The following is a 25,601-nucleotide window of genomic DNA, read 5'->3' on the forward strand; positions in this document are numbered from 1 at the left end:
GTTTCTTCCTTGTGTCGTCTGAGGGAGTTTTTCCTTGCCACCGTCGCCACAGGTTTGCTCATTGGGGATAGACTGGGGATAAAATTAGCTCATATTTTAAGTCGTTCAAATTCTGTAAAGCTGCTTTGGGACAATGTTTATTGTTAAAAGTGCGATACAAATAAACTTGACATTTTATATATATATATATATATATATATATATATATATATATATATATATATATATATATATACACACACACACACACTGCTGAGCGTAAATGAGTGCACCCCCTTTGAAAAGTAACATTTTAAACAATATCTCAATGAACACAAACAATTTCCAAAATGTTGACAAGACAAAGTTTAATATAACACCTGTTTAACTTATAACGTGAAAGTAAGGTTAATAATATAACTTAGATTACACATTTTTTAGTTTTACTCAAATTAGGGTGGTGCAAAAATGAGTACACCCCACAACAAAAATTACTACATCTTGTACTTTGTATGGCCTCTATGATTTTTAATGACAGCACCAAGTCTTCTAGGCATGGAATGAACAAGCTGGCGACATTTTGCAACATCAATCTTTTTCCATTCTTCAACAACGACCTCTTTTAGTGACTGGATGCTGGATGGAGAGTGATGCTCAACTTGTCTCTTCAGAATTCCCCAAAGAAAATAATTTCTTTACACCACAAAGGTGAAGGCTACAAGAAGATTAGCAAAGCTTTCCTTATCAGTCAGAATACTGTCACAAAAGTGGTACAAAAATTTAAGAAAGATGGAACTGCAACCATCTCACAGAGACGTCCAGGTCGTCCACGGAAGTTAACACCTCGACAAGAGCGTCTTCTGATGAGAAGGGTTGAAGAAAATCGGCATGCAAGTTCACTGCAGTTATCTAAAGAAGTAGAAAGCCAAACTGGGGTGACTATTTCCCATGACACAATACGGCGTACACTGCAGAGGAATGGCATGCATGGATGCCGTCCACGAAAGAAGCCTCTCCTAAAGCCCAGGCACAAAAAAGCCCGCCTAGAGTTTGCCAGCGCCCATGCTGACAAAGATGAAGACTACTGGGACTCTATACTCTGGAGTGATGAGACCAAGATAAATGTTTTTGGAACTGATGGCTTCAAAACTGTATGGCATCACAAAGGTGAGGAATACAAAGAAAAATGCCCAGTGCCTACAGTGAAACATGGTGGTGGCAGTGTCCTTATGTGGGGCTGCATGAGTGCTGCTGGTGTCGGGGAGCTGCATTTCATTGATGGCATCATGAATTCACAGACGTATTGCTCTGTACTGAAAGAGAAGATGCTACCATCACTCCGTGCCCTTGGTCGTCGTGCACTTTTCCAACATGACAATGATCCTAAACACACATCTAAGGCAACTGTTGGATTTCTGAAGAAGAACAGGGTGAAAGTGATTCAGTGGCCAAGTATGTCTCCTGTTCTGAACCCAATCGAACACCTATGGGGAATTCTGAAGAGACAAGTTGAGCGTCACCCTTCAACCAGCATCCAGAGGTCATTGTTGAAGAATGGAAAAAGATTGATGTTGTAAAATGTCACCAACTTGTTCATTCCATGCCTAGAAGACTTGGTGCTGTCATTAAAAATCATGGAAGCCATACAAAGTACTAGATGTAGTAGTTTTTGTTGTGGGGTGTACTCATTTTTGCACCACCCTAATTGGAGTAAAACTGAAAAATGTGTAATCTAAGTTATATTATTAACCTTACTTTCACGTTATAAGTTAAACAAATGTTATATTAAATTTTGTCTTGTCAACATTTTGGAAATTGTGTTCATTGAGATATTGTTTAAAATGTTACTTTTCAAAGGGGGTGTACTCATTTACGCTCAGCACTGTAAGTGCAGATATGTTAAATAATACACAGTGTGATACGAGCATAAAGTGCGTGAAACGCACACAACAGGCAAACAGTCCGAAACAGCAGCTAAAGTCGTAATCGAGGAAACAGGCAGGAGGTCAGTTGAGGTGTGGACAGAATATCAAAAGCAAAACTATACAAGATCAAGGGACGAGAAACAGGAGTCAAAAAACCAGGAGGCCAACAAGAACAGGGCCAGGAAACAAGGCACACTAGACGCAGCGTAATACTTCGCATCGTCCTTGCATGGGCGCAGTCTTTAAATAGCCCAAACATAGTTCACTGATTAAAGACCAGTGTTCTTTGTTAACGGTGCGTGTGCCGAAGCTCATTAGGTGCACACGTGCAGGAGGTGCACTTTCAAGTGCACGAGCCAGGGCGCGTAGGACTGACAGTTCTACGCAAGCACGACACGATTGCACTAGAAAGCATGGACAAGCTGCCAATGTAGCTGCAGTCTTTTTAGTTGCGAATTACAAGTATTTCCTCGTGTTAATAATTTGCCATGTCAAAACAAGTGAAACTTTCCTCCTTTTTTCAATGTGAAGAGAGGTAAACAATTTATTATATATTTTTCTCCAGCAGGGTGGCACGGTGGTGTAGTGGTTAGCGCTGTCGCCTCACAGCAAGAAGGTCTGGGTTCGAGCCCCGTGGCCGGCGAGGGCCTTTCTGTGTGGAGTTTGCATGTTCTCCCCGTGTCCGCGTGGGTTTCCTCCGGGTGCTCCGGTTTCCCCCACAGTCCAAAGACATGCAGGTTAGGTTAACTGGTGACTCTAAATTGACCGTAGGTGTGAATGTGAGTGTGAATGGTTGTCTGTGTCTATGTGTCAGCCCTGTGATGACCTGGCGACTTGTCCAGGGTGTACCCCGCCTTTCGCCCGTAGTCAGCTGGGATAGGCTCCAGCTTGCCTGCGACCCTGTAGAAGGATAAAGCGGCTAGAGATAGATAGATAGATAGATAGATAGATAGATAGATAGATAAAGGCATTTTGTACCATACAATATTTCTCCATTCGTTTCCACTGAGAATGGTACATTTTTTCTGTTAAAAACTTTGTTAATGTTCTCAGTCAGAAAGTGAATCAGGGCAGCCAAGGCCAATGCAAGTTAAAGACAAAAGTGAGAAGCACAGATCATGAGCAGTCATTAAAAATATCCGTTTTCCCCCACAGTCCAAAGACATGCAGGTTAGGTTAACTGGTGACTCTAAATTGACCGTAGGTGTGAGTGTGAATGGTTGTCTGTGTCTATGTGTCAGCCCTGTGATGACCTGGCGACTTGTCCAGGGTGTACCCCGCCTTTCGCCCGTAGTCAGCTGGGATAGGCTCCAGCTTGCCTGCGACCCTGTAGAAGGATAAAGCGGCTAGAGATAGATAGATAGATAGATAGATAGATAGATAGATAGATAGATAAAGGCATTTTGTACCATACAATATTTCTCCATTCGTTTCCACTGAGAATGGTACATTTTTTCTGTTAAAAACTTTGTTAATGTTCTCAGTCAGAAAGTGAATCAGGGCAGCCAAGGCCAATGCAAGTTAAAGACAAAAGTGAGAAGCACAGATCATGAGCAGTCATTAAAAATATCCGTTTTCCCCCACAGTCCAAAGACATGCAGGTTAGGTTAATTGGTGACTCTAAATTGACCGTAGGTGTGAATGAGAGTGTGAATGGTTGTCTGTGTCTATGTGTCAGCCCTGTGATGACCTGGCGACTTGTCCAGGGTGTACCCCGCCTTTCGCCCGTAGTCAGCTTGGATAGGCTCCAGCTTGCCTGCGACCCTGTAGAACAGGATAAAGCGGCTACAGATAATGAGATGAGATGAGATTTTTCTCCAGCAAAGTTGCATTTTGTGGCTTCGAAGCTAATTTTTAGTGCTGTTTCTAGAACACAGCATCAAGAAAACGTGGAAGAAACAAGAATAATGGAAGAGCCGGTTTCTAAGCTACCTAAAACTAGCAATGGTAATTATTTTTTGCTACAGAAATGTACTCAGGCTGCCAGTCAGTGTGTGACCCCCCCCCCCTTTGAAAAATCCTAGCTACGCCCCTGCACTTCAACTGTGAGAGACAATCTAAAAAAAAAAAAATTCCAGAAAATCACATTGTATGATTTTTAAATAATTAATCTGCATTTTATTGCATGAAATAAGTATTTGATACAATAGAAAAACAGAACTTAATATTTGGTATAGAAACCTTTGTTTACAATTACAGACAGAGGTCAGATGTTTCCTGTAGTTCTTGACCAGGTTTGCACACACTGCAGCAGGGATTTTGGCCCACTCCTCCACACAGATCTTCTCCAGATCTTTCAGGTTTCAGGGCTGTCGCTGGGCAACACGGAGTTTCAGCTCCCTCCAAAGATTTTCTATTGGGTTCAGGTCTGGAGACTGGCTAGGCCACTCCAGGACCTTGAAATGCTTCTTACAGAGCCACTCCTTAGTTGCCCTGGCTGTGTGTTTCAGGTCATTGTCATGCTGGAAGACCCAGCCACGACCCATCTTCAATGCTCTTACTGAGGGAAGGAGGTTGTTGCCCAAAATCTCGCGATACATGGCCCCATCCATCCTCCCCTCAATACGGTGCAGTCGTTCTGTCCTGTTTGCAGAAAAGCATCCCCAAAGTATGATGTTTCCACCCCCATGCTTCACAGTTGGGATGGTGTTCTTGGGGTTGTACTCATCCTTCTTCTTCCAAACATGGCGAGTGGAGTTTATACCAAAAAACTCTATTTTGGTCTCATCTGACCACATGACCTTCTCCCATGCCTCCTCTGGATCATCCAGATGGTCATTGGCAAACTTCAGACGGGCCTTGACATCTGCTGTCTTGAGCAGGGGGCCCTTGCGCGTGCCGCAGGATTTTAATCCATGATGGCTTAGTGTGTTACTAATGGTAATCTTTGAGACTGTGGTCCCAGCTCTCTTCAGGTCATTGACCAGGTCCTCCCGTGTAGTTCTGGGCTGATCCCTCACCTTTCTCATGATCACTGATACCCCACGAGGTGAGATCTTGCATGGAGCCCCAGACCGAGGCTCAAGACAGTCATCTTGAGTGTCTTCCATTTTCTAATAATTGCGCCAACAGTTGTTGCCTTCTCACCAAGCTGGTTGCCTATTGTCCTGTAGCCCATCCCAGCCCTGTGCAGGTCTACAATTTTGTCCCTGGTGTCCTTAGACAGCTCTTTGGTCTTGCCCATGGTGGAGAGCTTGGAGTCTGATTGATTGAGTGTGTGGACAGGTGTCTTTTATACAGGTAACGAGTTCAAACAGGTACAATTAATACAGGTAATGAGTGGAGAATAGGAGGGCTTCTTAAAGAAAACCTAACAGGTCTGTGAGAGCCAGAATTCTTGCTGGTTGGTAGGTGATCAAATACTTATGCTTATATATAATTCATGCAATAAAATGCAAATTAATTATTTAAAAATCATACAATGTGATATTCTGGATTTTTTTTCCGATTTTGTCTCTCACAGTTGAAGTGTACCTACGATAAAAATTACAGACCTCTCCATTCTTTGTAAGTGGGAAAACTTGCAAAATCGGCAGTGTATCAAATACTTATTTTCCCCACTGTAGATAGATAGATAGATAGATAGATAGATAGAAGTGTTTTACTGGGAAATACACCACTCATATTTTCTATATGAGCTCCATCCGGGACATGGAGAACCAAAATCGTGACATAACGCTATTTTTTTCGCGGTCTGGTTTCCATCAAATCGTGTGCTCTGATTGGCTCGCGAGTGGTCCGGAATCCTACGATCCGGACCCCAGTTACGAACCTTTGGTGACTCGTTCATTCACAACAACAACAACAAACATAATAGCAATTTTTTTGTCAACATTTATTTTCGCATTTCTCAGTATAATAGCATTCATTTTACAGCATGGATAGCGATAACGACAGTGTTCACAGCAAAAGCGAGTTTTACTACCCTGACGAAGATGAAATGAAAGAAAACATTTCAGGAGAAAGCCGAAAACCTGTAACTGTTGCTAATGCCGAGCAAATCCAGCAGTTTATTGAGGAGCAAAGGGCAGAAAATACAACAAAAAAGACGACCTACGACCTCAATGTCTTTGGGAAGTTCTGTCGAAACCTAAATGAAGGTCGAAAGGTGGAAGACATACCTGGCGAAGAACTAAACATGTTGCTGTGCAACTTTTTCATGTCCGCAACAAAGAAAAATGGCGATGTGTACGAGCCGTCCTCGCTCACGTCTTTCCAGAGAAGTATCCAGCGCTATCTGAATCAGGTTTGTTCTAAATATGATTTCCCTTTCGAGCGCTCTCATTTTCTGTTAGAATTTGGTAAAGAAAAAAAAAATATATTATTTACCAGCTTAAGTTCGGTCTGTATTGTGAAATACTGTGACCTCGGCCTTGAAAATAGTGACCGAGGCCCAGAGGCCTCGGTCAGTATTTTCAAGACCTCGGTCACGGTATTTCACGATACTGACCTCCCAACTGGTAAATAATATATGGAGAACCAAAACCGTGACATAACACTCTCTATGTCACTCGTGAGGAAATCAATGAATTGTTTTGATAAATTTGGGCACTTTTTGTTTGTGAATGTGTTGATACAATAAAAAGAAAATCACATGTTGGCTTGAAGAGATGAAGTTTATCTTCTCATGTTGAAAAACTCACATTTTTTCATACAAAATACATCACAGATCTGAGTGACATAATTAAATAATATTGTCTGGCTTTTTTTCATGGTATATCAGATATATTCCATTCAGCTAGCATGATATTGAACCAGTTGAAGACGAGTAGCTGAATGGAATATATCTGATATACCATGATATAAAGCCAGCCAATATTATGAATATATAGATTTAGGCGCTGCCTAAAAGTGGAGCTCCCGTCTGTTTCTGGGTTGTAGAATTTTCTTATATCATAGCCAGCCTCATCTCATCTCATTATTTCTAGCCGCTTTATCCTTCTACAGGGTCGCAGGCAAGCTGGAGCCTATCCCAGCTGACTACGGGCGAGAGGTGGGGTACACCCTGGACAAGTCGCCAGGTCATCACAGGGCTGACACATAGACACAGACAACCATTCACACTCACACCTACGGTCAATTTAGAGTCACCAGTTAACCTAACCTGCATGTCTTTGGACTGTGGGGGAAACCGGAGCACCCGGAGGAAACCCACGCGGACACGGGGAGAACATGCAAACTCCGCACAGAAAGGCCCTCACCGGCCACTGGGCTCAAACCCAGAACCTTCTTGCTGTGAAGCGACAGTGCTAACCACTACACCACCATGCCGCCCCAGGCGGTATGTATGACTGGTAATTACTAACACTGGTATGGTGGCAGGCACACACAGGACCGGAACCATCAGAAAACAACTCGATGGGTTTCTTTATGTATCCACACTTTATGCCTATGGGGCTCCGCTAATATACATACACATTCCTTTCGGGTGTTTAACGTGTCTTTCTCTTTCAGAATTCTCTCAAAATCTTTCATATTTAACAAAGCAAACCTGGCAGCCATGTTTGTTTACAAATTGTCACAGTCGCTCACTAGCCAGAAGTTTTACATCTCCGACATGTGACGTCATGTTGTCTTGGCAACAATGCAATACCGTAAACCATGTTCAACGCTCATTCTCCATTGGGTAGAGTGACGTGGTTTACATCAGGGTTCTAACTAGGCCTTTTCAGCGTATTGGGCCGATACGGCCACAATATTGCCAACACGCCTGTAAAAGTTGCTGCTACACTAATAAAAAGACTTGTCAATCTTGACAATGTGGTCTTTTCTTTAATTTCTCTAGTTATCCCCACATGACGGCAATGGCGTGCCATCATGCAAATGTTCTACATTCTGACATACTCCACTCCCCGTCCACGTAAGCGCCCAATGCATACTGTAGCTGCCCGAATAGTTCAATGTGGAGATCGTCACTGATCATATTAGTCCAGTTTACCTTCTTCCTTGTGCTCTGTTCACGGTAAAGTGCCATCCGTGTTAAGAGGCCATGTACGTAATACTGGTACGTATTACGTAATACCATATATGTAATGCTGGTCCCCGAGTTAGATCTGAATAGTCTCATCTCATCTCATTATCTCTAGCCGCTTTATCCTTCTACAGGGTCGCAGGCGAGCTGGAGCCTATCCCAGCTGACTACGGGCGAAAGGCGGGGTACACCCTGGACAAGTCGCCAGGTCATCACAGGGCTGACACATAGACACAGACAACCATTCACACTCACATTCACACCTACGCTCAATTTAGAGTCACCAGTTAACCTAACCTGCATGTCTTTGGACTGTGGGGGAAACCGGAGCACCCGGAGGAAACCCACGCGGACACGGGGAGAACATGCAAACTCCACACAGAAAGGCCCTCGCCGGCCACGGGGCTCAAACCCGGACCTTCTTGCTGTGAGACGACAGCGCTAACCACTACACCACCGTGCCGCCCATCTGAATAGTCATGTATTGTAATTGAATGGCTGGAGCTGAAAATAAAGCTCACACTTGGTGAACATCAATTGGTTGTTTTATTCTTATTCCATAAATATCCTTCCATCCATTATCTGTAACCGCTTATCCTGTGCAGGGTCAGGGGCAAGCTGGAGCCTATCCCAGCTGAGTATGGGTGAGAGGCGGGGTACACCCTGGACAATTTGGCAGGTCATCACAGGGCTGACATGTAGAGACAAACAACCATTCACACTCACATTCACACCTACGGTCAATTTATAGCCACCAGTTAACCTAACCTGCATATCATTGGACTGCGGGGGGGAACCGGAGCACCTGGAGGAAACCCACACAGACATGGGGAGAACATGCAAACTCCACACAGAAAGGCCCCCGCTGGCCACTGGGCTCAAACCCAGGACCTTCTTGCTGTGAGGCGACAGCGCTAACCACTACACCACCGTGCCACCCATTCCATAAATACTGTATGTCACCAATATAGTTGAATCTCATCTCTCATCTCATTATCTCTAGCCGCTTTATCCTGTTCTACAGGGTCGCAGCAGGCGAGCTGGAGCCTATCCCAGCTGACTACGGGTGAAAGGCGGGGTACACCCTGGACAAGTCGCCAGGTCATCACAGGGCTGACACATAGACACAGACAACCATTCACACTCACATTCACACCTACGGTCAATTTAGAGTCACCAGTTAACCTAACCTGCATGTCTTTGGACTGTGGGGGAAACCGGAGCACCCGGAGAAGAGGCAAACTCCACACAGAAAGGCCCTCGTCAGCCGCTGGGCTTGAACACAGAACCTTCTTGCTGTGAGGCGACTGTCCTAACCATTTACACCACCGTGCCGCCGAAGTAGGGTCTGTGTCAGGAAAACAACTAATTTTATTGAACTCTACCCATTCTGGCAAGAAGAGCGGTCAAATATCCAACCAGATTTCCACCAGAAGCATGTTGATAGCTAACAAAAGTGTCCCACTTGCAAAGGGACATTTAACCAAGTAAAATATTCGTGCTGTGTACATTGTTGACCCTGTGTTGATTACTGAACAAAAACAGACAAAAAATAGGTTTATTTTAATTAAAGATACATGTTGGATAATCATTCTGCCACAGAAGAACAGTTCAGAGAAATCACTGAAAGCCCATATGACATTCATTCATGTTCATGATGAGTGTATATAAACTTTTGACTGCAGCATCATCTTCTTCTTCAGGCTGCTCCCGATTAGGGGTCGCCACAGCGGATCTTTCGTCTCTATTGCTCCCTGTCTTCCACATCCTTCTTTACCACACATGCCACTTTCATGTCCTCTCTCACCACATCCATGTATCTCCTCATTTTCGTGTGCCTGGCAGCTCCATCCTCAACATTCTCCTTCCAACATGCTCTGCATCTCTTCTCAGGATGTGCTCAGTCTCATCTCTCTCCTAGCTTCATTCCCAAGCTCTCCACATGTGCTGTCCCTCTGATGTGCTCGTTCCTTATCCTGTCCAACCTCCCATCGTAAACCTTAACATCCTCAACTCCGCCACCTCCAACTTTGCCTCCTGTCTCTTCGTTAAGGGTACAGTCTCCAATCCATACGTCACAGCTGGTCTCACTACTGTCTTATACATCTTACCTTTCACTTTTGCTGGGACTTTCCTATCACAAATGACTCCTGAAACCCTTCTTCAACTGCTCCACCCTGCCTACACTCTCTTTCTCACCTCAAATGACCCCAAACTTTTGACTGCAGCTGTGGTGTGTAAAAGTGGTGGTGATGATGATGGTGGTGGTGATAGTGATGATGTGTCCCTCCCATCACAAACCTTAAAGTGCATATCCTGGACCAAATTCTTTTTTTTTTTTATATGAAAGAATGTCCCTTTACACACTCATCCAGAAGGGTAATTTTGCACATCTGGCTACAGCAGAAAAAAATAAAATAACAAAATGCGTCTGGAAAAATCCCAAGGGAGTCTGGAGCCAGATTCGTGACGTCACCTGCGGAAGCGCCAGCAGGCTGCGCGAGCTTGCACGGTTTCAGTGCACAGCCTGTGTAGACCAAGTTTAGCAGCTAGCGATTTTGCACTGAAATATGGAATTTTTCTTCACCTGAGCACAATGTGGGAAACGATGAGTACTAATCCCATCAAGATTGGTGTTGCTACACCCTCCTACGATACATCTGTTAACCATTTTAATAATTACGCGATAACGTTGAAGAAGTTTGCAGAAAACCACCAGGTCGTTTTCTCATAAACAAACCAGCGCTGACGTAGGGTTCAGAAGGAGGCGTCCCGCATGCGACGTCACGCAAATCAATGTTTGCTGGGAAATCCAAATGGCAAGTTTTTTCAGAGGCGGACCAATTCGCCTCAAATGGCTTGATTTCAACTGAATTTTTCTGGTATTGCGCAAGGTAAAAAAAAAAAATGCACAAAATGCAAAATGTGACACATATTTGACCAAAGTTTAATATAAAATAGGAGAATTACATTGTTCTTGGGGCGCACAGTGGTGTAGTGGTTAGCGCTGTCGCCTCAACGTGCGTAGCGACATGCAGTAAGCAGTAAACATGGCAACCAAGCGGTTTAAATGCTCAAAAGTTTGGCTGCATTTTTCAAGGAAAGATGACAACCGGGCGACCTGCAGCCATTGCAAAGTAGATATTACATCGTCAGGAGGGAACACGAGTAATATGCAAAAAAAACATTTGCGCACACAGCATGCGATACTTTTAAATGAATGTCACGTTTTCGACATGTTTCGGACTGGTGAATCTGTGTTACTCCTAAACTAAACAAAGTTGATGCTAATCGACCTGTTTGTTCTCCTCTTTTTTCAAATGAGAATCGAAATCGTAAAAATCTTATCAATTCCCATCCCTACTTTGGACTGTGGGGGAAACCGGAGCACCCGGAGGAAACCCACGCAGACATGAGGAGAACATGCAAACTCCGCACAGAAAGGCCCTCGCCGGCCACGGGGCTCGAACCCGGACCTTCTTGCTGTGAGGCAACAGCGCTAACCACTACACCACCGTGCCTCCCCAGGTGGTATGTATGACTGGTAATTACTAACATCCCATACATCACAGCCGGTCTCGCTACCATCTTATCTTTCACTTCTGCTGGGACTTTCCTATCACAAATGACTCCTGAAACCCTTCTCTAACTGCTCCACCCTGCCTGCACTCACTTTCACTACGTTCACACTGCAAGGCTTAATGCTCAATTCCGATTTTTTTGTGAAATCCGATTTTTTTTGTGAGGTCGTTCACATTAACAAATATATGCGACTTGTATGTGATCCTCAGTATGAACGAAAAGCGACCTAAAAGTGTTCCGCATGCGCATTGCAGGATACGACGACGTCACATGCAGTGAGCATGGCCAGTGTTTACAGAAGTAACCTAAAGTTTCCTGTGTATGACAGTAGCCAGCATGGAGTACCTGGCGATGATGCAGTTGTTGTTGCGACGGAGCCAGGACATGCACAATAGCCTGATGTTAAGGAGGAGGTTGAGAAGGAAGAGGGCAAGGGTTTTCTTGTTGTAACTTTTTTTTGAGAGACCCGCCGCCTACTTCAGCGCAGAATAGTGACGTTTGTGGCTTGCTGATGACGTGTAAGTCGGATGAATATTCGCGACCTGGCGGTTCAGACTGAAGTCGCATATGAAAAGATCGGATAGGAATCGGAATTAGGACCACATATCCAAACGGCCTGGGTCGGATTTGAAAAAATCGGATCTGTGTCGTTCATATTGTCAATAAAAGATCGGATACAGGTCACATATGGGCGAAAAAATCGGATTTGAGTCACTTCAGCCTGCAGTGTGAACGTAGTGTTACTCACCTCACTTTTCCTGCACAGGAAACTTTTGACTGCAGCTGTGGTGTGCACAACATTGAGTCAGGACACTTTATAAACACTGAGATGAGAGGTTTTTTTTTTTTTGAAAACCTGTCAAAAGCCTGGAGAGTCAGGACAGAGTCTCAGCTGCTAGCAGGAAGTCTGAACCTGACATAACATAACATAACATAACTGCGCATGCTCAGAAGGTTTTCAGGGAAAGAAAAAAAGAAAAAAAGGATGCATCCGACGTTGGTGTGAACGGTAAGCCATACAATAATAACAATAATAATAAATCAGATTTCGGTATATTAAAAGCACATAAGGCTGGAGCGGCTGTAAACAGGGCGCTGTGTGGAGCTGGAGCTCGCCCCGGCCTCGGCTCTGCAGCCCCCGGCATGGCGGAGCGGCGTGGCCGTGCTGGCGGAGTGTGCGTGCCGCCGCACGGGGACACGTCATTTCGAGGCGTAGAAAAAAAAAAAAAAAAGTCGAACGTAACGTACGCGTTCAGAAACAAGCGGCGACACGCAACGTAAATGCGTGATCCGACGTTCAGCCTGGTTCATTCCCACAGCTGGCTAACGCAGGCTTTCCCTTTCTCTTCCTGCTTTTCTTTTCTTTTCCTTTCCTCCTTTCAGCCCTTATCCACTCCGAAATCGCTCCTTTTAGCTTAGCATGCTAACACGGACTAGCCAGCCAAGCAAGCACATTAGCAAGCGAATGTAATCTTGCTAACAGAACTGAAGGAGCCAGCTAGCATCGGAAGCTAAACTGCGACTCAGACACAATAATAAAAGTCGCAGATACGAAAAGCTTGAAAAATAGGTCTTATTTAAGCTCAGTTGTTTGTGAGAACACTAACCCAGTCATCATTTTCCATTTTTAAAGGTCATATAATATTAAGCTTTTGCTTTATTGGGTATTTGGGATATATTTAGAGACTCTTGTTTCTTTTCAAACCCTTTTGTCAAAAGAAAGGCTGTAAAATGGAACCTCGTTTGTTAGAACCGGAGTTAAAGCATTTTAAAGATGTCAGGATTATCAAATCAAAATGGTGGTGTAGTGGTTAGCATTGTTACTTCACAGCAAGAAGGTTCTGGGTTCGAGCCCAGTGGCTGATCGAGGCCTTTCTGTTTGGATGTTCTCCATGGGTTTGCTCTGGTTTAGAGACTCTTGTTTCCTTAAAAATCCCTTTCTCAAAAGAAATGGTACCTCATTTGTTACAACCCCGATTGCAAAAAAGTTGGGACAAAGTACAAATTGTAAATAAAAATGGAATGCAATGATGTGGAAGTTTCAAAATTCCATATTTTATTCAGAATAGAACATAGATGACATATCAAATGTTTAAACTGAGAAAATGTATCATTTAAAGAGAAAAATGAGGTGATTTTAAATTTCATGACAACAACACATCTCAAAAAAGTTGGGACAAGGCCATGTTTTCCACTGTTACCCCTTTTCCACCAAATCAGTTCCAGGGCTGGTTCGGGGCCAGTGCTGGTGCTGGTTCACAGCTCGTTCAACTTGCGAGCCAGCTGAGAACCAGTTTGCTTTTCCATAGCTCGCGGTGCTAAGGGAAGACATGTCATTACGTCGCTGTATATGTCAGTTACGTCATTGTATACGTCATTATGTCGCTGTATACGTCAGTTACGTCGCTTATCTACTCCGAAATCGCTCCTTTTAGCTTAGCATGCTAACACGGACTAGCCAGCCAAGCAAGCACATTAGCAAGCGAATGTAATCTTGCTAACAGAACTGAAGGAGCCAGCTAGCATCGGAAGCTAAACTGCGACTCAGACACAATAATAAAAGTCGCAGATATGAAAAGCATATTTGCATATGCATGTTTGCATAGACCTTGGTGCGAATATCGAAGCAAAAACAACACGGAAGCAGCAGCAACAACAAGTCAGCTGGGATAGGCTCCAGCTTGCCTGCGACCCTGTAGAACAGGATAAAACGGCTACAGATGATGAGATGAGATGGATGACTTCGCGTTTGTACAGCTGCTGCTTCTCGTTGCTTAAAAATGGCGATCTTTCGTGGTCTTGTTATTGTTGTTGGTCTTAACAACTCCGCCCCCCCCCTCTGACGTAAGCGGTTCTTTCCTCTGGCCCAGCAGAGAGTTGGTGCTAGCCTGGAACCGGTTTTTCTGGCCCCAGAGCCAGTTCTTTGTCAGTGGAAACAGAAAACCCGATTCCAAACTAAGCACTGGCCCCGAACCAGCCCTGGAACTGCTTTGGTGGAAAAGGGGCATGTGAGATATCCCCTTTTCTCTTTACAACAGTCTGTAAACATCTGGGGACTGAGGAGACAAGTTGCTCAAGTTTAGGGAGAGGAATGTTAACCCATTCTTGTCTAATGTAGGATTCTAGTTGCTCAACTGTCTTAGGTCTTTTTTGTCGTATCTTCCGTTTTATGATGCGCCAAATGTTTTCTATGGGTGAAAGATCTGGACTGCAGGCTGGCCAGTTCAGTACCCGGACCCTTCTTCTACGCAGCCATGATGCTGTAATTGATGCAGTATGTGGTTTGGCATTGTCATGTTGGAAAATGCAAGGTCTTCCCTGAAAGAGACATCGTCTGGATGGGAGCATATGTTGCTCTAGAACCTGGATATACCTTTCAGCATTGATGGTGTCTTTCCAGATGTGTAAGCTGCCCATGCCACACGCACTAATGCAACCCCATACCATCAGAGATGCAGGCTTCTGAACTGAGTGCTGATAACAACTTGTGTCGTCCTTCTCCTCTTTAGTCCGAATGACACGGCGTCCCTGATTTCCATAAAGAACTTCAAATTTTGATTCGTCTGACCACAGAACAGTTTTCCACTTTGCCACAGTCCATTTTAAATGAGCCTTGGTCCAGAAAAGACGTCTGCGCTTCTGGATCATGTTTAGATACGGCTTCTTCTTTGAACTATAGAGTTTTAGCTGGCAACGGCGGATGGCACGGTGAATTGTGTTCACAGATAATGTTCTCTGGAAATATTCCTGAGCCTATTTTGTGATTTCCAATACAGAAGCATGCCTGTATATGATGCAGTGCCGTCTAAGGGCCCGAAGATCACGGACACCCAGTATGGTTTTCCGACCTTGACCCTTACGCACAGAGATTCTTCCAGATTCTCTGAATCTTTTGATGATATTATGCACTGTAGATGATGATATGTTCAAACTCTTTGCAATTTTACACTGTCAAACTCCTTTCTGATATTGCTCCACTATTTGTCGGTGCAGAATTAGGGGGATTGGTGATCCTCTTCCCATCTTTACTTCTGAGAGCCGCTGCCACTCCAAGATGCTCTTTTTATACCCAGTCATGTTAATGACCTATTGCCAACTGACCTAATGAGTTGCAATTTGGTTCTCCAGCTGTTCCTTTTTTGTACCTTTAACTTTTCCAGCGTCTTATTGCCCCTGTCCCAACTTTTTTGAGATGTGTTGCTGTCATGAAATTTCAATGAGCCAATATTTGGCATGAAATTTCAAAATGTCTCACTTTCGACATTTGATATGTTGTCTATGTTCTATTCTGAATACAATATCAGTTTTTGAGATTTGTAAATTATTGCATTCCATTTTTTTTTTTTTTACAATTTTTGTACTTTGTCCCAACTTTTTTGGAATCGGGGTTGTAGAACTGAATCCTTAGAACCAGAGTTAAAGCATTTTAAAAATCTCAGAATCATCAAATCAAAATGGTGGTGTAGTGGTTCGCACTGTTGCTTCATAGCAAGAAGGTTCTGGGTTTGAGCCCAGTGGCTGATGGAGGCCTTTCTGTTTGGATGTTCTCCATGGGTTTGCTCTGGTTTAGAGACTCTTGTTTCCTTAAAAAACCCTTTCTCAAAAGAAAGGCTGTAAAACGGTACCTTGTTTGTTAGAACTGAATCCTTACTCAAAACCTGCTGATTTTGAGATCATCAAATCTGCACAGTCCAAAGACATGCAGGTTAGGCTAATTGGTGGCTCTAAATTGACCGTAGGTGTTAATTTGAAGGTGTGTGAATGGTCGTTTGTCTCTGTGTGTCAGCCCTGCGATGATCTGGCGACTTGGCCTGGGTGTACCCGGCCTCTTGCTCATAGTCACCTGGGATAGGCTCCAGCTTGCCTGCAACCCTGCACAGGATAAGCGGTTACAGATAATGGATGGATGGAAGATCTGAACTCCAATTTTACTCCAATTCTAAGGTCCCTTCACTGGCTTCCAGTAAGCTACAGAATTGACTTTAAAGCATTGCTGCTGGTGTATAAATCTCTAAATAGTACAGGGCCCAATTACCTCTCTGATATGTTGCAGCGGCCTAACCCAATCAGATCTACCAGATCGCAGCAGCAAAATTTACTGGTAAAACCTGTTGTTAAAACAAATGCTGTGTTCACACTTATACTGGTACGAAAGTGGTATAACTGTATCGATACAAAGTATACCGGTACAGTTTAGTGCATCTGTCCACACTAGCGAGAAATGTTTGCGGTTTTCTTTCACGGTAGTTGAAATGCGCGTGCGCGAAATGTTTCCGTGGTTACCGAGTAACTTCCTTCCGAGAATATGGCGGATGAAACAACATGTGTGTGCTTTTTGTTGTCAATGTACAGTCTGTATTTCTGGTGGTCATTTATTCAGTCGAATTGTATAAAACGCGCGAGGCAGTTGAGAAAGAAACAAAGAAAACGAATCTCCCTTTCTCCCCCCTCACTTTCTCCCTCTTCCCTTCTCTTTCTCTCCCTTTTCCCCTCTTCCTCCTTTCTTCCTCCCTCTTTCCCCCTCCCTCCCTTTCTCCCCCCTTTCTTTGCTCCATGTAGCTCCACGGTCGTTTTGAGCCATTTTGACGTTTTATTTACAGCTGGAAAGCGCGTGCGTATTGTATTGTATGAATAACCTGGAAGACGTAGGAATGGTTCATTGCGCTTGCGCATTATATTTGTATCGATACAGAACCGCTTCATCTGTCCGCACTACAGCGAAGCGCTACAGTACCGATACTGTACCGGTACGAAACCCATACATTTGTGGGTTTCGTACCGATACAGTTATACCGCTACAGTACCGGTATTGACCCTTCCCACTCACGTGACCTTCGTAAACGCGACCGCCATTTTGGACATGAATTGGACTTCGGTTCGAATCGGTTTGAATGCGAGGAAGACGATAAACGAAAAACATAAAAGAAAAAGGAGCGAGATGCAGAAAACACCTTCACTATCCAGCGACGTAGGGCATTTACAGGGCGAGCAGAGGGAGAGGTATTTGCAAAAATTGAGGTTAGCAGGCTTAGAGAACGACGTTTATCTGCTTCCACCAGGATTGTTCACTGACGTACGGAAGTACACGAAGCCCTCGTCTTTACCTGACTTCGGCCCACATGATCTGTATACCTATGTCGTTAAAAACCCATCGCCATACACAGGTATTGATCTGAAAGCGTATAAGGGTTTGGATGCCTACAAATATTTTGTGTCAGGCTGGGTAACATGCCTACATCAGCGGGTCGTCCCTGGAGCCGGTGGTCGCCATCTTATTACAGCTAAGGTTTGTTCACATTTTCATTTACTTTTGGTCCTCAGGATAAACAAAATGTTATTAAATGTCATTGAAATAACTTCTTAGTCTGTTGAGACATGGCCCGTTATAAATTTGCTGTTACCAGGCAATGACCAAGAACCGTATTATTAGGGTCGGTGTCTGTGTTGTAGCAGTGTACTAGCAGCTAGCTGTTAGCACTAGCTAATGTCAACAACATAGTAGCTAGTATGTTACTGTAGCAATGTTACGTTCAGTCATTTGGACGACTGTTAAAACGTTACACTCGTGGATCGGTGAGCACTATGAGAGTACAGTTACATCAAGTAATGTTGGCTTTTGTACGTTCATATTACAGGTTCATCACGCGTGCGCTCTCTCTGCCGAGCAGCTGAAACCATGGGCTGTTTTGAACACTTATTTGTAGGACATTACCTCTGATCTGTCCTACAGTCTACCAACAGCAAAGGAACACAACGTTGGCTAATGTCTAGTGAAAATTCATTATGTCTGATAATTATAACTATTCTTTTAAGTTCGTTTCTTAAGACACGTATTTTTAAGTATGTTACCTCGCTTGTTGACAGTTTCGGCGAACACTTCCGCCTTCTTCAAAACAGTCACCAGATGTCGAGTGGTGACGTGCCTTATCAGCTGATGTTACTCTATGGAGGTGTGAACGTCCCGCCCAATTTGACAGGTAGTCCACGCCTCCTGCTGTCAGGTCGCTGCCCCAGGACTGCGCTCCAGGTGTGTGACAGCGCGTACGCTCCCTCATCCCGGTTCATCGTCCTCTGCACCCGCTTATGTATCTCCACTGCCTCCAAAATCCAACGCTGATATCTATTCTCTTCAGCGCTGTCACACACCTGGAGCGCAGTCCTGGGGCAGCGACCTGACAGCAGGAGGCGTGGACTACCTGTCAAATTGGGCGGGACGTTCACGCCTCCATAGAGTAACATCAGCTGATAAGGCACGTCACCACTCGACATCTGGTGACTGTTTTGAAGAAGGCGGAAGTGTTCGCCGAAACTGTCAACAAGCGAGGTAACATACTTAAAAATACGTGTCTTAAGAAACGAACTTAAAAGAATAGTTATAATTATCAGACATAATGAATTTTCACTACATATTAAAAATAAGTTATGGAGAATATTGTGCCAAAGAGGTACGCTGCCTGGAAAAACTAAAGAAAAAACTGGCGCGACAAAGAAACCATCTCCGCTTCAATCTCCGCTGCCGGGACGAAGGCGTCATTCCAGCAAGCCTCTACATAAAAAATCCAATACCAACAAAAAACGCGGAAAGGACCATCGAAAGAGCGCGAATGACTCTGGTAAGAGAAAGAATTAGATGCACGACAAACAAAATCAACAATTTAAATACAGAAATAACACAAAGAACACAAGATTTCAAACTCTGGTTCAAACTCAGCAGTGACATGGAAAAAAGTATGGAAGAACATCTAAATGCAATACAAGAACAAGAATTCTCAAAAACAAAAACACGCCATATTAAAAAACTAAATAGGCTTATCAAAAAGAAACAAAATAAATGCAAGGACAAACAAATAAATGAAAAATGGATATGCAACCTGTCTAAACACACACTAACAACAGCAGAACGCACTATACTCTCACGGGGACTAAACTATGCCATCACACCAAATAAAATCCCAAATGAAGAATTCATACTGGCTACGGAATTAGCGTGCAATATGATACAGGACCAAGGACAGAAAGCCGCATTAAGGAACGAAATAGCAGGCATCCTCACCTCAGCTAAACTGCCACCCAGAAACATAACCAAACAGGAAATGGAAGCCATCAGAACACTCGCAAAGAACAAGAAAATAACAATACTACCGGCTGATAAAGGGAGGACCACGGTTATCATGGACACTAATCAATATGAAAAACAAATGAATGAAATGCTCACGGACCCATACACATATGAAATACTCAAAAAAGACTAAAACTATTACTCAAACCGTTAATGGATGGCAACAAAATTGATAAACAAACATACAACCACTTCATCCCCACAGCAGACATCACCCCCCGGATATACGGCACACCGAAAATTCATAAACCCGGAGCACCACTAAGACCCATAGTAGACAGTATAGGATCAGTTACTTACAACCTTTCCAAGACGCTGGCAGACATAATTAAACCACTCCTCGGACTCACGGAATACCACTGCAAAAACTCAAAACAACTGGCGAAAGAACTAAAGGAAATCAAGATAAAAAAGGATGAAATCTTTGTATCACATGATGTCATATCCCTCTTTACAAAAACACCGGTCACAAACACTCTCAACATAGTAGAAAACCGGTTAAAAGCAGACAGAACCCTGAAAAAACGTACAAAACTTACAGCACAGGACATAACAAAACTATTACATTTCATTTCCACGTCCACATATTTCCAATACAGAGGTACAATCTACAGACAAAAAGAGGGATTTGCAATGGGGGACCCACTATCTGCCACTCTATGCAACTTTTTTATGGAGGATCTGGAAACCCGAGCCATAGAAACAGAACCGGATGACTGCAAACCTATCTTCTGGAAAAGATACGTTGATGACATTCTTGAAATAACCAAAACAGGTCACACACAACAACTCACGGATCATCTAAACTCCATAGACAAGACAGGCAACATAAAATTCACACACGAAGAGGAAACGGACAAGACAATAGCATTTCTGGACCTAAAAATACACCACACAGAAGAAGGGAACATCAGAATTACAACATACAGAAAACCTACACATACCGACCAATATCTTCTCTGGACATCTGAACATCCCATCGCACACAAAATGTCAGTAATCAGAACACTATACGACCGAACACAGAACATCACGGAGGAGAAAGACAGACAGGAGGAGGAACAACACATCCAACAGGCATTAAAAAACTGCCAATATCCACCGTGGGCAATTCGAAAAGGAAAATCACAGACACAAAAAAAGGAAAGAAACAAACAAACAAGAAAAAACACAGAAAAAACAAACCGGGGCTTTGTCACATTACCATACATAAAAGGAGTTACAGAACGCATCCAACGATCCATGAGGAAATACCACATCAACACCCCGGTCAAACCATACAAGAACCTCCGACAGCTGCTAGTTCACCCCAAAGACAAAATACAACTGGACAATAAATGCAATATCATCTATGAAATCCCTTGCCGTTCATGCAATAAAGTCTATATTGGTGAAACGGGCAGATGCTTCCACACTCGCAGGAAAGAACACCAATTAGAATGTGAAAAAGAAACAACAAAAAGACTCACAAGATCCGAAAAAGAAAAAGCAAGCCAAGAAAACTTAAAATCAGCCATTTCAGACCACTGCAAACGACAAAATCATATTATGAATTGGGAAGAGGCCAGAGTCATTCGCGCTGAAGAGAATAGATATCAGCGTTGGATTTTGGAGGCAGTGGAGATACGTAAGCGGGCGCAGAGGACGATGAACCGGGATGAGGGAGTGTACGTGCTGTCACACACCTGGAGCGCAGTCCTGGGGCAGCGACCTGACAGCAGGAGGCGTGGACTATCTGTCAAATTGGGCGGGACGTTCACGCCTCCATAGAGTAACATCAGCTGATAAGGCACGTCACCACTCAACATCTGGTGACTGTTTTGAAGAAGGCGGAAGTGTTCGCCGAAACTGTCAACAAGCGAGGTAACATACTTAAAAATACGTGTCTTAAGAAACGAACTTAAAAGAATAGTTAGCTAATGTTGTTAGCTAATAGCTACTACAGAAGAACAAAGAGGTTACAATGGGTTATTTTAGCCTATTTGGTTACACACTCGCCGCCACAAAATGTTAACAGCAATGTAATGCCTTTTCTGGCTAATTTTATTCGTCTTACCTCCAACAAAGTGGTCACTGCACAAGCGTTGGTATGCCGAGGGCTGCCAATCTTTCCTATTAATGGCCGCTATCCATCTTCTCCGTCGGTCAGCATCTGTCGGGATCCGATAAAATGATAAATCTTGCCTTGTGTGTTGACGGTTATTACATCCAGGTGCACAACAGTATAATGGCATGATGGAAGCCTTGCTGAAAGTAAAAACTTTCTTTGATGGCTATATTCCTTTCGATTCGATGCTTCGCCGTCGTTCCTCGTTGTTGGCTGTGGTAGACTACTGGTAGTTCATGTCCAAAATGGCAGCCGCATTTGTCGTGACGTCACATGGGATGGGTCAATAGTTGCTAGTGTGGACAGGTGTTGCGGTACGAAAGTAGTTTCGTATCGGTACAAAATCCGTAGTGTGGACAGGGTAAAAGTGTGGTGAAGCAGCTTTTAGCTACTCTGCAGTACAGCTATGGAACCAACTCCCAGAGGACATCAGAAATGCTCCTGTTGTTGGCAGCTTCAAATCTAGACTAAAGACCAAGCTGTTCTCAGATGCTTTCTGCTAACTGATAAATATCATCATCTTTACATGTTTTAAACTTTACTGAACTTTTACAGTCTTTGCATGTTTTAAACTGTACTTAACTTTTATTAGGGCCCGAGCCCTATGGGCGAAGGCCCTATTGTTCTTGTAAGAGTTCACTATTATTATTCTTCCGTCTTCTTCTTCTTCTTCTTCTTCTTCTTTATTTTTCTCCGCTGTTGGGCCATTTTCGGGGTGCTTGCCATGGCCGAAAACGCACGAAATTTGGCACCAGTTCCGAGAATTGCCACCGCTACTCAGAACCAAAAGCCCAAACTTGGCCGGGGCTCAGGGCCTCTATAGCGCCCCCAAAGTCGTTGTGATTTTGGTCTCCCGCATTAAGGTGCCTGGTTGCCATATAGTTTGTAGTAGTGGCATGCCATTTGGTACGCATATGTATCTCACTAAGCCGGACAAAAATGTAATGCCAATGCATTAGCCACGCCCAACAGGAAGTGAGGTAATTTCACTTTTGTGTGAAATGCATGGCCACGAAGAGGGCGCAACTCCTCCTAGACCGTTCATAGGAATGTCACCAAAATTGATACACATCATCTACAGACATGGCTGACAAAAGTTACTAAATACGTTTCACGTAGGATCAACCGTTCAGAAGTTATACGTCAATCAATTTTCACTTCGAAATTTTACATGCTTAAAAATTCATAACAAATCTTCTAATTGCTCAAAACTGCTCATACTTCACACGCAAATCACTCATTGGGCTTCTGACATGTTACCCAATTTCTGTGACATTTCGCCACTGGGGGCGCTATTTTTGGGCAAAAAATCCAATCTTTCCTCAATTTTGGTCAAACTTCACGGCCACCCTCTTACTACCTCCCATGTCATGTATACCACATTTTGGGAATTTTCGTCCATGGGGGGCGCTGTTTTTGGCCGACGCAGTTTCTCCAAAACGGGTTTTTGGTCAATAATTCCATAATGCTTTTCCTTCACACCACTACCTTGTGATTGTGCGTTGCTGTTGTTGACACTTATTTTTCCAACTCATAATCGCTCATGTACAGCATAGCGCCACCTACTGACATGGGAAAAACCAAAAAATTTATTCTTCAAAAATCTATATCTCATCTTCTATTTACTCAATTGTCATCAAACTTCATACGCAAACTCTTCATAGCTCACCTGACATGTACGCCAAATTTTGTGCACTTTCGCCCCTGGGGGTGCTGGTTACGGCAGAAATGATATTGCAGCTTCTGATTTGTCAAACTTGGCAAGCAAACTCTTTACAAGACCCTTATTGGGGCGCTTGCCATGGTCGACAACGCACGAAATTTGGCTCCTTTTTCTTAGACTGCCACCGCTACTGAGAACCAGAAGCCCAGATCCAGGCGGGCCTCAGGGCCTCTATAGCGCCCCCTAACTCGTTGTGATTCTGGCCTCCCGCATTAAGGTGCCTGGTTGCCATGTCGTTTGTAGTAGTGGCATGCTATTTGGTACGCATATGTATCTCACTAAGCCGGACAAAAATGTAATGCCAATGCATTAGCCACGCCCAACAGGAAGTGAGGTAATTTCACTTTTGTGCGAAATGCATGGCCACGAAGACGGCGCAACTCCTCCTAGACCGTTCATAGGAATGTCACCAAAATTGATACACATCATCTACAGACATGGCTGACAAAAGTTACTAAATACGTTTCACGTAGGATAAACCGTTCAGAAGTGATACGTCAATCAATTTTCGATGCAAAATTTTACATGCTTAAAAATTCATAACAAATCTTCTGATTGGTCAAAACTGCTCATACTTGAGAAGCAAATCTCTCATTGGGCTTCTGACATGTTACCCAATTTCTGTGATATTTCGCCACTGGGGGCGCTATTTTTGGGCAAAAATTCCAATCTTTCCTCAAATTTGGTCAAACTTCACGGCCACCCTCTTATTACCTCCCATGTCATGTATACCACATTTTGGAAATTTTCGTCCATGGGGGGCGCTGTTTTTGGCCGACGCAATTGCTCCGAAGCGGGTTTTTGGTAAATAATTCCATAATGCTTTTCCTTCACACCACTACCTTGTGATAGTACGTTGCTGTTGTAGACACTTATTTTTCCAACTCATAATCGCTCATGTACAGCATAGCGCCACCTACTGACATGGGAAAAGCCAAAAAATTTATTCTTCAAAAATCTATATCTCATCTTCTATTTACTCAATTGTCATCAAACTTCATACGCAAACTCTTCATAGCTCACCTGACATATACGCCAAATTTTGTGCACTTTCGCCACTGGGGGCGCTATTTTTGGGCAAAAAATCCAGTCTTTCCTCAAATTTGGTCAAACTTCACGGCCACCCTCTTACTACCTCCCATGTCATGTATACCACATTTTGGGAATTTTCGTCCATGGGGGGCGCTGTTTTTGGCCGACGCAATTGCTCCAAAACGGGTTTTTGGCAAATAATTCCATAATGCTTTTCCTTCACACCACTACCTTGTGATAGTACGTTGCTGTTGTAGACACTTATTTTTCCAACTCATAATCGCTCATGTACAGCATAGCGCCACCTACTGACATGGGAAAAACCAAAAATTTCATTCTTCAAAAATCTATATCTCATCTTCTATTTACTCAATTGTCATCAAACTTCATACACAAACTCTTCATAGCTCACCTGACATATACGCCAAATTTTGTGCACTTTTGCCCCTGGGGGTGCTGGTTATGGCAAAAATGATATTGCAGCTTCTGATTTGTCAAACTTGGCAAGCAAACTCTTTACAAGACCTTTATTGGGGCGCTTGCCATGGTCGACAACGCACGAAATTTGGCTCCTTTTTCTTAGACTGCCACCGCTACTGAGAACCAGAAGCCCAGATCCAGGCGGGCCTCAGGGCCTCTATAGCGCCCCCCGAGCACCGTACAGTGCGAGACCCTATTGTTACCATGTGTCCAATTCTGTGCTTTGTCACCATTGTGGGAGTAATGTCTCTTGCCGAAGAAGCTGTGGAAGTTATTTCGCGGGGACGCATGCCCCCGCCCCCCTTGGCCGCTGGCGCGAGGGCCCGTCGAGGCCGCTTGCGGCTTTAATTCTTCTTCTTCCGTCTTCTTCTTCTTCTTTATTTTTCTCCGCTGTTGGGCCATTTTCGGGGCGCTTGCCATGGGTGAAAACGCACGAAATTTGGCACCACTTCCGAGAATTGCCACCGCTACTCAGAACCAAAAGCCCAAACTTGGCCGGGGCTCAGGGCCTCTATAGCGCCCCCTAAGTCGTTGTGATTTTGGCCTCCCGCATTAAGGTGCCTGGTTGCCATATAGTTTGTAGTAGTGGCATGCCATTTGGTACGCATATGTATCTCACTAAGCCGGACAAAAATGTAATGCCAATGCATTAGCCACGCCCAACAGGAAGTGAGGTAATTTCA

The 25,601-nt window shown here is 43.9% G+C and overlaps 1 protein-coding gene across 5 annotated transcripts in view; it reads left to right on the forward strand.

The window, feature by feature from the left end:
• Positions 1–12,353: 12,353 nt before the first annotated feature.
• gmeb1 (glucocorticoid modulatory element binding protein 1) overlaps positions 12,354–25,601 on the forward strand; it is a 53,784-nt gene continuing 40,536 nt past the window's right edge. The window contains exon 1 of one of the 5 annotated variants that reach the window (XM_060904786.1): positions 12,354–12,466. Coding sequence is in view for 1 of the 5 variants with exons in the window: in XM_060904784.1 (XP_060760767.1) it covers positions 21,234–21,439 (206 nt within the window). In the remaining 4 variants the exon portion in view is untranslated. The other 4 variants (XM_060904787.1, XM_060904789.1, XM_060904788.1 and 1 more) reach the window with 4 other exon arrangements.

The sequence above is a fragment of the Neoarius graeffei genome, chromosome 22 (assembly GCF_027579695.1).
Source record: "Neoarius graeffei isolate fNeoGra1 chromosome 22, fNeoGra1.pri, whole genome shotgun sequence".
Taxonomy (NCBI): domain Eukaryota; kingdom Metazoa; phylum Chordata; class Actinopteri; order Siluriformes; family Ariidae; genus Neoarius; species Neoarius graeffei.